We start from the raw sequence: 15,332 nt of genomic DNA, 5'->3' as shown, positions 1-15,332 counted from the left end.
ACGCAGTCTATTTATTTAATATCTTCGAAGAGTGTGGACTTACTTAAACACAGTCATTTGTAATTGAGAGAAATTCATTTTGTTCGGAAAATATACTCACTAATACCATATTATTTGTTTGCCTTAACTTAAAACGAAAGAACGGATTTGCCTACTTTTTGTGCACTATAAGAAACCGATCGACTGTGAACTAGTGGTTAGCGTTATTCCTTCGCAACCAGGAGTCTCGGGTTGGAATCTGCATCATGAGTGAGGTTTTCCAAGGTTTTACTCAGTTCCACCAGGTGAATGCCCGGGTTGAACCTTTGAATATAGGGCCTAGCTGATTTACTTTCACGTGCTTTCCCGTTGTTGTTATTATTATTGTTGTAGATCGTTAATAATTCCAGGTTAAGTTTGTCTTAAAAGGCTAAATATCTTTGCTTTAAAGAAGTCTGTATTGATTAATTATACTTCCGCCGCTGTTACTCCCGACCTGGCCAAATCTATTTGTTTACCATCACTGACCTGGAAGCACGTGGAGTTAATGCTGTGTTGCAATTTAACGAGCACCCTGAATTTTCCTAGCTGTATACCTTTTGCTTATTGGTGTGACGTGGCAACAGCCAACGCTTTTAAGAATATGAAGTCATCAGCAGCCAGCGACAATAACGACATCTGTCTAGTGCTGTCTTCTACTTTAAACGGTAGTTCTATGTGATTGGAGGACGGTTCATACCGTGACACGACTATAGTTCCCAAGTTGTTGACTAAATACAACTACAATGTACTAGTGTAAACCGAAGCAATAATTGTTGATGTTTCCGTAAAATGGAAGCACAGTGGCTTAGTGATAGAGCGCTTACCTTTGGTACGTGGGGTACCTGGTTCGATCCCAGGCCAAGTAAGTTTGTGGTAGAAAACTTCGTGTCTGTGGGTTTTCTTGGAGTACTTCCGTTTCCTTCTACATTCTCATTCCACCAATTATGTCTTTATTATTCACCTGCCTTAATCGTCCGTCTTCTATAGGCTAAAGACTATAATCGTGGAACATTAAACTGAAATACTTAATTTCAATTTTCCTATAAAATGATTTAGCGACAACACTCATTGGATAAAACTGAAGAATTGAGTCCATGAAAGTTTAAAGTGAAACCTCCACTCCAAATTCAAACAGTGGCCAGGTAGCAGCCCATCAATTATGAAACAGCTTCATTTATAATTATTAAATTTTTCAGTAATACTGTGTTTATACTTTGTTAATTTTTTATACAGCCAAAGGAGTAAATAAACCTGTCTACTTCGGTGATTATTAGTGATGTATAGGATATTCTCGGAAAATTATCATTATTATTTGCGTGTCAACCAAAACAGTGAACAGCATGTGCTACTTCGTACGTCACGCAATCACGTTTTAAAAAGCTTTCAGTCAGGCCAGCACACTTGACGTTAAGCTACCTTGAGTATGTTTGCACTACTTTTCGTATACTTTGATGAAAGATCGTTCCGCACGTTAATGAAATCATAAGCATTAAAACAGCAGGTAGTAAGTATTCTACAGTATTTTGTTGGCTGATATTGATTGTAGTTTCTGCAGATATTGATATTATATTTTAAATAGAATATTAAACTGGTAGGTCGCCGGCTTAACAGAATCCGCAGGTACATGTGTTTGCTTGTAACACTTTTCTCTTTAGGGTACTAAAATATACCAAGTTATTTTAAATTAATTGTGGGCTTTATGATAACTTTCTATTGGAATTATGGAAGCTAAAAGAGTTTTCTCTGAAAGGTTAGCAGATTGTTGCAAGATACGAACTGGAATTTCACGACTACTGGTTTATAATCATTTTAGTTCTTGATAGGATAAAGTTCGAAGTTTTTTTTTTTTTAATCTAAGAAACTTGTTTATAAATACATCCATATTAGCTATGATACCACACTATGCACTCATTGCATACACATATTCATGGACTTTTCTTTAGCAACAGTCCGAAAGTACTGCACCGTCTTTGTCTTTTCAGCTTATTGATTTTTATGGAAAAAAGGTTTTCAGTTTTCTTCGAAATCAACTGGAATTTTAATGAACTATTTAGATGTCTCTTATTTTCTGAAAATTAATTTTTAAGAAGTTTGGTTTATCATAACTCCTTTATATATTTATCCTGTCCGTATATCCAATCCGTCCGGAAGACAAAAAAATCTCACTATTTTGATGGATCACCTCCATTTTTGGCCAGAGTCTAGAAGGTAAAAAGTTAGAAATGAAGTTTGTTGATGAGATGATCTTCAAAATGGAGGAGATAGAAATAAACCATTTCCAGTTTTTACGTGGATTCACTATCGAAAATGAAAAGGAAATGAAACCTTTCAGTTCAACGTTCAGCTATTATACTCTGGAGGCTAAGGGAGACTATAATTAAAGCAAATGAATGATGATGGGAGAATTGGTAGAATGCGAAAGTGGGTGGAAATATCCACCACAAATTTACTTGTCCAAGGATCGAACCAGAGACAGCACGCACAAGAGATAAGCGTTCTCCCACTGAGCTACCGTGGCTCCCCATTGAAGAGTATAGAGCAAAAACGTAATAGATAACGTGAAGCGGTTTCTTGCAATCAATTAAGCGTTCCAAAAATACATTTCACCTCTATTACTAGTACTCTACTAAAACCGGAAGTGATAGAAATCCACTACAACTTCCGGTTTCAATATTGATCAACATAGAACAAAAACATTAAAAGATAGCGGAAAGTGGTGTCTCGGAATCAATTTATCGTTCTAAGAAAAGGTACCGTTCTTGACTTTAAGCCTCTATTCAAATCGAAACTGACAGAAGTCAAACAATTTCAGTTTTAACGTTAATGGCTAACGATAAAATGGGTAGAGAAAAATGGTTTTCCGCAATCAATTAAGAGTCCTAATAATTTATATTCCATCTCCACTCTAATATCTCTAGTTTGCCTGGAAATGGTAGAAATTAACTTCTACTTCCAGTTTTAATATAAATTAAGAAAATACTACGCAATTCAAACCCAACTCCTTTACATGTATGTGTAGTGTGTGTACGCGAATCTACTACTTATTTATATATGATTTTAATATTTAATGTACATGTAACTAAATTAATGTAACCAAATTTAATATACTTGATTTTCAGTTTAGCGTTGCTTTCAGCACCGAGGCTATATGGGTCGTGGACCTACAGCTTAACGTGGAATGTAAACCACATGAGCTCTCGCCGGGAATTGAACCCAGGTCTCCTACGCAAGTGCTCTCAATTTAGAGAAATGACCAAGATACGGAGGGAGGAGAGAACTTATTAAAAGAGTGCCACCCATATTGTTTCTTATCGTACTACTGTTGTTACATACAATACTGGTAAAATACTACGTAACTTTCTTTTCTTTTTTTATAAATGTAACCTGTACTGGAAATCGTATTGCTATAATTTAATATTACGAATGAGAACTATGCGATTTCATTCCAACTTTTATTTTTCTGTTTAGTGTTGACAATGTGAATTTCGAAGCCTGAACAAATATCTTTTGTACTGATTCTGCCATATTCGCTTGTAATAAATGATCAACCAATGATTATCTTCTTTTGCTCTGGTGACATATGAATAAACATGGGTAGAAATTCTGTACTACCATATTGTTTCTGTTTTTGAAAGCCAATTGAATTATTCTGCTACAGGATGCATCAGAAGTTACTATTGAATAATATTTATAGTCCAAGAAGGTATTTTTCGCAAGTAACATTAGCCTACAAATTTATAAGTTAAGAAAAATATTTATTTTCTACACATACGCCACTTATTCACACGCACTGACTTATACTGTATTCCTGCTGTCCATATATCGATAAAATACTGTATTTCGCTATTACTTATGAATTGAATACATTTCTTTCTCGATTAATTCGTTACTTATTTCACCTACATACTTTTGATGGTAATTCCACGAAAAAGTATTTAAAACAAAATATTGAAAGCTTTATCAAGAAACCTTACAAACATTGAAACAAGCATACAACTTTGCTGTATTGCTTCCAAAGAAATATGCATTCCTTAATATTTTAAAGCAAAATATCCTTTCCTTTAATAAATTAAAAAAAAAAGAAAAAAAATGACTTAGGATATCCATAAGCTTTTAAGTTACATTGGGTAGAAGAAGGTATAATCTAATTCGAACAGATTGATTTCAAGGTCTAACTCTAAATAAAGATATTTCATAGTCAAGAAGAAAGTCAAGGAATAATAGTGTAATAGTTCTGAGAAGAAGAAATAAAGAAAGTCAAATGTCTTGGTGCTGCTTCATAACTAGTGTTCACACCTTCAGTCACACTGCACATGCATACAGTGGTTGTTTGGTTGTCCTGGTACATTTTTCTTTCTTTCTTTCCTTTACATTAATGCGTCAAGCAGTTGTCTCCAAAAATTAATATTTAGTCTGTTGTAATTCTAATTTCAAAGCGCTCTGACACGTCATTTATTTGTCACTATACTTCAGTGAAAGATGATATGGATTTATAGTATAGTATTTTGTGCTTTTAAAAACTATTTATCTAAAGGTGCAATAAAAACAGAGAAAAAGTTTTCGAAATATTTCACAAATAAACACAACTATAGTAAAAAGTATCAGTCACACTCTTCTTTAATTGTGCATATAATAAGCTATCTATATTGATCAAGAAAGGTGCTTGTAAAATGAACAAACGTTACTAATATAGTATTTAAATATCATTATTATACACATTCACTAGCTATTTATCCAAACATACGTACAAGAAATTTTTTGTCTGCATAGAAACTAAAAAAAAAGTCTGACTTCGATACTCAGTAACATTTAACTTCAAGTTTATAAGCATTGATTATAAAAAATAATTTTATTTTTAAAAAATTGCATTTCTCAACTCAATAATTTAATTAACAACACTGTTTTGAAGTAGTTGTACTTATTAGAGTCTTCGTGTTCATTGCTTTGTTCGAATAAAAGATTATTCAATTCTCTATTAGATATGTTCAAGAATCTGGAGATAATACAGTTATCGCAAGGTACTGAAGTAGTTCCTAATAATGGGGACATGTGAAGAATTTCATCTTATTGATAATAATAATAATAAAATTCATACAACAAATGGTAAGAATATTGACGTTTCAAAATCGCTAATTCCGGTTTTCCAGTACAAAGTTTGATGGTGGAATGTTTGAATTAAACGAGATTCATAACTGTTTCATGATGCGAGATCAATATAAAAAATACTGGTCTTACGAACAATCCAACCCGACAAGAATAATTTGAATTGTTTTGGGAGGCATTATTTCCATTTCATTACTTCTAGTATCTAAATAAGGCCTGTAGCCAGCCGAAAAATGTAGGGAGGGCCGATCCAACCATATTATAGTTCATTTGCAAGCTTACCGTGAAAATTTTAGGGGACAGTAAAAATTTAGGGAGGTTGGTCCTCTGTGCCCCTCCCCTATGGATACGGGCCTGATCTAAATTGGAAGTAGATCTTAAAATGTAACTGTCATTTGTAATTTGTTACATGACTTATAGTCGTTTTCTTGAACAAAGAGGAGGAAAAGTTCTTCCTGTCATTTAGAACATGCCGAATTCACTTAAAGAACGCATTTGATCTGTAATTCTGCTAAATAAGGAAAGTATTCACTGTAAACTTCCCCAAGCTATATAGAGAAAACTAGTCGACTCAGTGCTGGTGACCCGAGATCGGTGGAAGAACTTGTATTCGAACCTAACTTTAAGCTAAGAATTTACATCTCCTAGAGCCTTGATACAAACAAACAATATCAGCTATACATATTATTATTCTGATTTCCTATACTTTAGCTTTTTAGAGTTAAATTACTTCGAAGAAAAATGTGAGTGATCTGTCGGTGTGCCCCATTTTACTTTTAAAAAAATGCTTTTAATTCATATTTTAAAATGTTCCATTTGTTTCGAAGTCAGAGACAAGATATAAAGGATATAGGGTGAAATTTGTGCAATTGTAAAAACAAGTAAGCATGTGACACTAGACGCTAATTTTGAAAAGTGGAAAAAAAAATAGCAACAGACGAATTGAAGAAATGAAAATAACTGTGGGTTACCTGGAGAGGTGAGGAGTTATCTACTTTGTCGATACCATCGCTGCTGCTGGCACCGCCACCGAGGAAGGCGGTGAGGATTTTCAAACCCACGGCCAGGATGTTCGCCCATGGTGATGGAGCGATACTCTAGAATAATAGATTATACAATATACTTTAGAAAAGATTATGAAAGAATTTACTATACACTTGCGGAATTACTTATGTATAAATAAAGAATCATGCCCTTATGCTTCGTGTAAATTATTACACCGTACGACCCAGAAATATTTACTAATTCGCTAAACGCGACGGAAAACTGGAAATATTCTACAAATGATAATGGATTTTTTTTTAAAAAAATGAAAGCTTGGGAAAGGAATGGGAAGAATAGAATTAGAGAGAAAACAGTGGTTAAGACACTTGTGGAAGAATATAGAAGGAATAGAAAGCTATTACAATTGGTGAATGAAATTAAGGAGAACAATAATTATTTGAAAAAGAAGAGGTTAGTTAGGACATAGAGCCTACAATAATTGTTGATTTTGTTTATTAAGAAACGTTTCCTTTTCCCAGTTGACGTTCATAGCAATTCATTAAATTTTCCATCCAAGACGTCAACTAAATAAGTTGTTGGAAAAGCTCAACCTCCCCCTCCCCCCTCCATACATACCTACTGTACCAAAAATCTTATTTTAAAACATCTAGAATTAATCTTTTGAAAACGTATCTTTTATACAAAATATTTTGTATGAGTACGAAGAGAGAGAAATAATCAAAATACTATAATAATAATAATAATAATAATAATAATAATAATAATAATAATAATAATAATAATAATAATAATAATAATAATAATAATAATAATAAAGAACTGTGAACTTAAAGCGTTATTTTGTGTTTTCTTTTGGTTTTAGGTCGGATTTCTCAAATGACTGATTCAATTGCTCTTAAAATATGTAATTGAGTTGAGTTGATTGTAACGTTCCTTTCAGCAGCGAGGCTATATGAGACGGGACCTACTGGTTAACGTGGAATCCGAATCATATGAGCTCCCGCCCGGAATCGAACCCGGGTCTTCCACGCCAAATGCGTATACGCTAACCGCTTAGCCGCGAAGAGCCTCCAAAAATGTGAGATAACTGACATTGCTAGTCACTGGAAGAAATTCTTACGTACTTTTTTGCACATACATTGAAATGAACGTCTGTTAATCTAAATTAACTTAATATGAAACTATTATTTTAAAAAAATCATTTACGACTACGTGGTGTATCTCATATCATCACGAAATAATTGATAGCTAGATAAGTAAGGTAATAAAGAACTAACTAGGTACTGTACGTAATAAAAAAAATTCATAGTGTTTATCGCTTATCAATTACATAAAAAGGTACATCAGGGGAAAAAAGTGATCGCATCAGGGAGAAAAGCTAAACTGTTTGAATTGATTTTTTTTTTTTAAATATGGTTATCACGTACCGCAAACTGGGTTTTTATCACGTTGCTTTGATTAGAATGTGTGTCCTAAGAGGAGAACAGGGATCAACATTTATGCTAAAAATTGAGTATCTCACGATAAGGGAAAATAGGAAGTACATAATTGTCCAAGAACGAAGGGTTAAATTAATAAATGACTACAGTAAACAATCTTACATATTTGGTGGTCCGTTTAAACGGTAGGTTATTAAGGAATTAAAACTCGATTTTCTCAATAAGCCCATTTTATAATATTTCTTGTTTTCTCCCGACACCCGCTATATTTGTCATACTTGTGTTACTTTAGTTGTTTTATAGTGAGTTCTAATACGATGATTAAGCAGGGATTTTTAGTTTGGGGGTATAAAGTCAAAATTGGGAGGGTGTAAGTGCTTTGCACGATTTGTATCGAATTTTGACAGTAAAAAAATTGAAGTTGGGGATTCTTGCAAGACTGTGGGAGTCACTTCCCCATCCACAGTGGAGGGGAAGCTGCCGGAACCTTCTAATAAGATATTAATATCGTACAATGTCATAAATATGGTGAAACGGGAAAATATAAAATTTTAGTATTTTCCCCCAGATTTAGTACTTTTTCAGCATAGGTTAGTACGAAATATTTTTGCAGGGTGCTGATAGTCGGCCAACGAGTGAAGATGTGCAGTGAGTGGTTGTCGGATTTCAGTTTTTTGTAAACTGACAGAAAAACTTGAGCAGTGATATTGCATCAAATTTTGCCAAAAGCTTGGCGGATCCAAGCAGAAACCATTCAATAGTATCGATACATTCAATTTTAAACGAGAATCTGGGCATGAGGAGAGTATCCGCGAAATTTGATTCAGGTTTTCATCGCCAAACACAAGCAGCATTTCTATGTGTCGTCAGGTTCTCTACATAGCTCCGTGTGACTTTTGGTTATTTCCCACGTTGAAAATGCTACTAAAAGACACCCGATTTGAGTCAAGATCATCCGAAATGCAACGGCATGGTTGCTCAGCATTCCAAAAACTGCGTTCCAGAAGTGTTTCCAACAATGGCGGAATCGCTGGGAGAAGTGTGAGAATTACAAAGGAGACTACTTTCAAGGGGATTAGTATTTTGGATTTCCAAATCAATAAATGTATTTTGGCCAATCAAAGGTTCGATACTTTTTGAACCTTGTACTGTATTTATGGATTGATAATCTCATCAAGTTGAACAAAAGACATGACTGAAGTTAGGTCTTCATGCGTAGTTTTAGAAAAAAAATGACATTTATTTTTATGGCGCTAAAAAAATGTTATTCATGGTCAACAAGAGCAAATTCAATAACACGCCACCTATTAAGAGCCTGACACTAAAAATAACACAAAATTTAAAATTTTGTTTTGCTTGCTTTTCACAAATGAAAGAAGATAATGAAATGCAACTTACCACAATCATAAATAATGTTATTCTACAACAGAAAATATGAACCTAAAGGATTTTCAGTGTTGCCATCCATAGAAATTACAGTGTTGCCATAAAAAAAACAACCCCTAAAATCTACGTTAAGACAGCGACTAGAGGAACGATTTCAACTGCATTTGGTTACATATCATGTTGTTTCGGTTTCTTGTGAACTATTTTTTAAATAACATTATTATTTAGTTTTAATAACTGTGTGTTAAAACTCTTTTGTTTATTACAAACTAAATACAACTATTATTTAAAGAACAATCCTAAGAGGAGGAGAAAGAGCACGGAGCACGGGCTTATTTGTTTGTTTGGCACTCCAGAATCTGAATATACTTAGTTGAATATACAGCAATGAAATACACATGCCTGAACGGGAACACCAAGATAAGGCAAAAATTATAGATCAACCCAGATGCAGAAATGCTTCCTTTCTGCGCTGTAATCACCCAAAAGTTTCTCGGAGAAATACATAAACAGCCATAACTCGAGAACAAAATTTCGGATTGAAGTCGAGTATAAGGAAATTTTCATTATTTTTTGTCGTAGATTTTATTAATACATAATTTGATGTAGTGCAGGATGATTCTCAAAAGAAAATGTAGAATTTCTTGGGTATTTTATCAAAAATTAAATTAAAAATATGAACAACACTCAAGTACAATATTTCAATGAACAAAAAAGATAGTACATCGTTTAAGAAGAACACTGTTAGAATTTGAAATAAGGAGATATACAGAAGTTTGATTGATCTTCTTTATCTCAGTATAGAATAAATTCTCAGAAGAAGAACTGCAATGAAACGAAGTCTTTAACATCTCACGGCTAAGTTAATGAAGATGGAAGATAAATGAATGGTTCTTGTCCAAGTGAAGAATGTGTAGAAATAATGAACAATGAACTTTGATCCAGAATAGGTGCAAAATAAATGTGCATAGAACGGTTTTATCAGGAGATATGTAAAGAAATACAACAAGAAATATCCAAAAGTCCAAAGGTGACACGCGATGATTTTGTAGTAGTACTATACTTATTACCGAGCCGCCTGTGTGACGCTACGTGTTTTGTATTTTCTTCCAGAACTGTTAGAAAATGGCCTTTGGACATAAGACAACAGATGTGTTTCCATCATGTCAATACTCCTGTATATTTTGACAGGAATGTGTGGACGGACCTAAATGAAACGTTCCCAGATCGTTGAATTCACAGAACAGGACCTGTGTTATGCCACCTTATTCATCTGATCTCACAGCCCTTACTTTATTTTTCTAGGAGGAGATAAAACGCCTTATGTTTGCAACACCAGTCACGACGACCGAAGAACTTGTTCGAGTTAATGTTGTTGCGGTAGTCTCCTATGAAATGCCCGGCGTGTATACCCATACAAGAAAAACATTGCTTTGGCGATGTCTTCTTTGCAATGCGATCAATTTCAGCACCATCCGTGAACTGTTATCCTTCACAGCTATCTCGTATACTCATACTGCAGTGCACAAATACGCACAGGTTACATCCGAAATTCGTAGCTTGCTACTGGGTTTCTTTGAATCGTTATACGTACATCATAAAAAAAGCACGTGTTTGATCTTTTTCCGTTGTTTCTGTGTATGGAATTATCATCTTACACCGAATTACATATCACGAGGAGTAAATCCCTTAATGCAGCTTACTTTCGCCATAGTTGTATTCACATAATTTTGTAGGAATGCCTTTTCTCATTGGGGAATTCCTTGAGCACTCGTTCATCATATTTGATAGTTGCACTTTTCGATACTACATGTTATGTTTCTTTACATGCCGCCAGACACTGTAGTCCTCTGTACATTCCTTTGTACCTATTCTGAAAAAAAAATCAATTTTCCTCATTTTGACACGCTTTTAACTTAGACAGGAACCGTTCATTTTTCGGCTGCCGCGTAACCGTAAAGACTTCGTTTGATTGCAGTTCTTCCTCTGAGAGTTTATTGTGTACTGAGACACAGTAGATCGATCAAACTTGTGTGTATCTCCTTCTTTCACATTCTAATAGTGTTCATCTTAAACGATGTACTATTCTTTCATTTATTTTCTTGATATAATACCTAAAGAATTCTCCAGTTTCTTTTGAAGATCATTCTGCACTACATCCAATTGGGTATTACTGGAATATACAACAAAAATATAATGAACATTTCTTTCTCACCCGACTTCAATCCGAAATTTCGTTCTCGAGTTATGGCTGTTTTTTGTATTTTTCGGACAAACTTTTAAGACCTTTTCAACATTCTATCAATATTTAAGATTCAGGTTTTTAAAATCCTTTTAGCGTTTTGTTGAAATCGTATCATGGTTTTATCTCAATTTCATTTAAAAATCACGTTCTAAAAATAAATAAATAACATACTGCATTGCATAGGCGAATTAAGAGCCATCATTTATGGTAATACAACGTAACCATCATTTATGGTAACTTAAGTCTTAACCTAACCTAAGAGTACACCTAAATATTGAAAGAAAAACAAAACAATCCAATCTAAGGAAATCACAGAAGAACGGAAAAAATCTCTAAAATATTAATATCGTACATGTTTTTTTTTCAAAGTTTCATACATAGGATTATAGAAAGCTAAATTAAAAGAAGATTTAACTTTATTGCTTACCGAATCCGCGTCAATGCTATCTGATTTGTTTGGTCCCTGAGACACGGGAGTAAATAAAAGTTGCATCACCATCCCCAACATGTTGCTCCAAGAGAAGCCATCCTGAAAACAAATATTAAAACACTTATTATATCAGCTACTCATTGCCTTCTTGCTCGTATTCCTGAAGAAATATCATATGATATGAAGTAAATACGTATTGTAGGTTACATTCACCTAAAATAGAGAACTAATAATATGATAAATAAACAAACACAGGATCAATAATATGATCAGGACACAAGGAGCACATGATATTGCTGCTATTAATGTTAACGGAACAGCCTTTTCTTTCTAGACAACAATACAGCTCTCTTGGAGGCGAGATAGTGTGGTGGGGAATGTTTATATTGCATGATGATCTGTGCACACGCTAACTGCAACGGATCACAAAAACCCAACTCTTCCTACACCAAATGCATGCTAATAATAATAATAATAATAATAATAATAATAATAATAATAATAATAATAATAATAATAATAATAATAATAATAATAATAATAATAATCTTAACGTAATAATTTGAACAGTTTAAAATCAATCTTAGGCCATGTGAGTTTGTAGTAGTCAACATCGTGTCTATTTTTTTGAAGTCCTGTCCGTTTTCTCCCATATTCTCATACTACCAATTCTTTTATACACATTCACTTTCAATCCGTTTTCTTTAGCCTAAAGGGCATAAACATAGGACGTAGACTAGAAATTTCATGTTGTTTTTTAACAGTTCAAAAATTTTAGTTCATTCTCGTCTTATGTTCTAGAGTCCCAATTGTTCTCATAAGGAAAGAAAAGGAGGAAATAATAACGCTATTTTGTTTGAAAACGTTACAAAAATATGGTTCCATGCGATGACAGATTCCTCAAACCATTGTATCAACTATTTTAATCATTTTTAATACAATTAAAGACTTGGCATTTAGTGAAAGGTATTTTCCCAAACTGGAAGCAGTGAAGATTGACAACATGCACCACCTCGCCGAACCTATAGTTACTACTCGTGTCTGAACGTAGTTTCAGTGAAACACGAGGGAGGTTCGGAAAGCAAGGTTGCAATCTTTAATATTCATTGGATTTTTTAAAACAAAATCTTTACTGCAACGTATTTAGTGATTCAGATATTATTTTTCAATGTACAGTAATTACCACCGTTGTCCAAACTCTTGTTAAGTAGGGAGGTACTAGCTTCTGTATACCATTGTTATAGAATTTTAGCGCATGTTGCTGGAAACACATTTCAACTTCGTCCTTGATTTTTAGATACTTTCGAAATGATTTCATTAAATTGCCTTACTGTGAGACGCCGATTTGCACGAACTGCCTATTCACTTCATTGAAGAAGTTCATCCGCTATTCTCCTATGTTTGCTACGAACATTGATCCTACGTCCCGAGAATTCACGACATCACTTCGATACATGTTATCTACTTCATAAACGAGAATAAGTACTTCGTGACAATCCGCTGGGCTTGTGCTTGGAGAAAACGTATGACGACGCACACTTCGTATTTGTCGATATTCTGAATCGGCGTAACCATCTTAAAACGCATGTTATTCGCACTAGACTCCACGTAGTAGCCACAAGAGGGAAGAACAAGGCTGATGGAAGACCAGTGTAGCCAACTTATGCACGAAAATACTGCTTGTCCGTCAATCTTACTTTATGGATATGCCTCGTAATCCAGAAATTAGACTGTTCGGTTATTGACTTCATGAATTCTGCAATCTCGTATCTTCCTTGTTAGTGAAGTGTCCAACTTCAAGGGTTTAGGCTACTGAAAGATTGACTTCATAGACTAAACGAGATAAACTAAGTAGGATTTCAAAATCCAAAGTTGGAGGAAGCTGTTAATCTTTGTATAAATAGTTCCTCCATATTCACTATGGAAGACATTTCTTTGCTCGCGGTCGACTCCTGCTACACTGACTAGGTATATACGAGTTTCTCTGAGTTAGATATACCGAGAAAATATGGAAACTTGTGAAAGTTCCTGTGAAGTTATACAGTACTAATATAACTGCTTGCATATATTTCAGACGTAGCTTCACTTACTGAATTTTGTGGGAGAAGTGTTTTTTCGTTGAGTATTCCTCTGTGACATGTCATTCGATACGTTTTTTCCGAAACCTTGCTATCAATAGGGGCTGCGGTGGCTCAGTGGTAGAGCGTTCACTTCTGGTGCTTGGAGTCCGTGGTTCGATCCCAGTTCGAGCCAAGTGAACTTTGTGGTGGACAAACATAATGTGCATAGGTTTTCTCGGGGTTCTCCCGTTTTCTCCCACTTTCTTCATTCCACCATTTCATTCATTATTTCATCATCACCGTCTCCTTTAGCCTAGCCGGTATAACCGTGGGACGTAAAACTGAGAGATTTCATTTCATTTCTTGCTATGAATAGTCCTTGTGGACACGCAAAATTGCTTGAACATTTGGAAGAAGAGGAAAGTATCCAAAATAATTTTTCAGGAAAGAATGGTGCTCTATTCGCTTCGCTCTAAACGTATCTCCATCTCAAATGGAGATCATATATTCCACAGACACTTCACATTGCTAGAACAACGAATGGTCGATTGAGTTTTCAGGATTTACTATGGAAAGGGGTGGGACAACAAAAGGTTGAATACTATTTCTGTGTTCAATATGTGTGAACCAAGTGTCAGTTTTGTAAATATGATTTCTTTCACTTGTCACCTCCTTTAACAAATATGGCACAATTTTTCAGTAGTTTTTGTCCCTATACTAGCCTTTCACGCACTCCATGTTGGGAATTCTGTACCTTGATAACAGCAATATCTGTATGGTGAAAGTTTCTGCCTCCATTTTTCGTGTATTTCTGATTAGATTATTTCTTTTGCCCTTTCAGAGTTTATTCTTTATGTCAAATATTGTTTAAAAAATCTGCGCAATGATAAATATATACGATAACCAAACTTACTTATCTGGTTCTACATGATAATGTCTGTCCTAACTAATACTTGGTTTAACCATTATCGACTTACGCCTCATCAAAGTTTTTTCTAATGAAATGATATTTTTAACTTCTGTCCCACTTTTAAGCCATATAGATTAAAGGGCATGGTTAAATCGTTAAATAAATTGTTAGTTAAGTGGTTAAAGCGAATTGATTTCGAAATAACCAATACAACGAGAAGTGGAAGGACACAGAATAATTTCCGAGAAAACTCATGGACACGAAGTTATACACTATAAAAGCATATGATCTGGGATCGAATGGGCATCCCTTCGCATCAGATAACAGCCCCCTCTCACTGCTTACCCATGCCTTCTTATCAAACTTTTACTGAATGATATTAATTACTTGTTCTCTTCATAGTATTTGCTGGATATTTCGACCAGTAAGTGTTGGTTATGGTAACGGAAATGTCTTTTTTAAAAAAACAAAGATGATAAGTTATTAAAATCATGAATATTGCTATGTGTTTTTCAGAATTGACGTGGTATCATATATTGAGTGTTCAGAAAAATGATAAGAATTATATACTTCTCTTTTGATAAGATGAGAAGTGGCCTTAGAAATGATTTAGGCAAGACGAGAAATATATTTTACTGAAATGAACAAAGTGAACAAATGTAGAATTTATAGAAGATTAGTTTTAGAAATAAGGTTAATTGCACCTGACTTGCACACACAGCCCTTGAATCTT

At 34.3% G+C, this 15,332-nt stretch overlaps 1 protein-coding gene across 2 annotated transcripts in view; it reads right to left on the bottom strand.

Annotated features, from left to right (window-relative positions):
• The window catches only part of LOC145695222 (uncharacterized), a 65,359-nt gene that overhangs the window by 15,693 nt on the left and 34,334 nt on the right, over nt 1–15,332 (bottom strand). For both annotated transcript variants that reach the window (XM_081772215.1, XM_081772216.1), the window contains exons 3-4: nt 11,627–11,728; nt 6,096–6,221 (exon numbers count right to left, since the gene is read on the bottom strand). In XM_081772215.1, coding sequence (XP_081628341.1) covers nt 6,096–6,221; nt 11,627–11,728 — 228 coding nt within the window. The remainder of the gene's footprint in view (nt 1–6,095; nt 6,222–11,626; nt 11,729–15,332) is intronic.

Source organism: Thermobia domestica, chromosome 9 (genome assembly GCF_964235325.1).
Source record: "Thermobia domestica chromosome 9, izTheDome1.hap1.1, whole genome shotgun sequence".
Lineage (NCBI taxonomy): Eukaryota > Metazoa > Arthropoda > Insecta > Zygentoma > Lepismatidae > Thermobia > Thermobia domestica.
The sequence above is the reverse complement of the archived record's forward strand: the minus strand, read 5'-3'. Positions and strand labels throughout refer to the sequence as shown.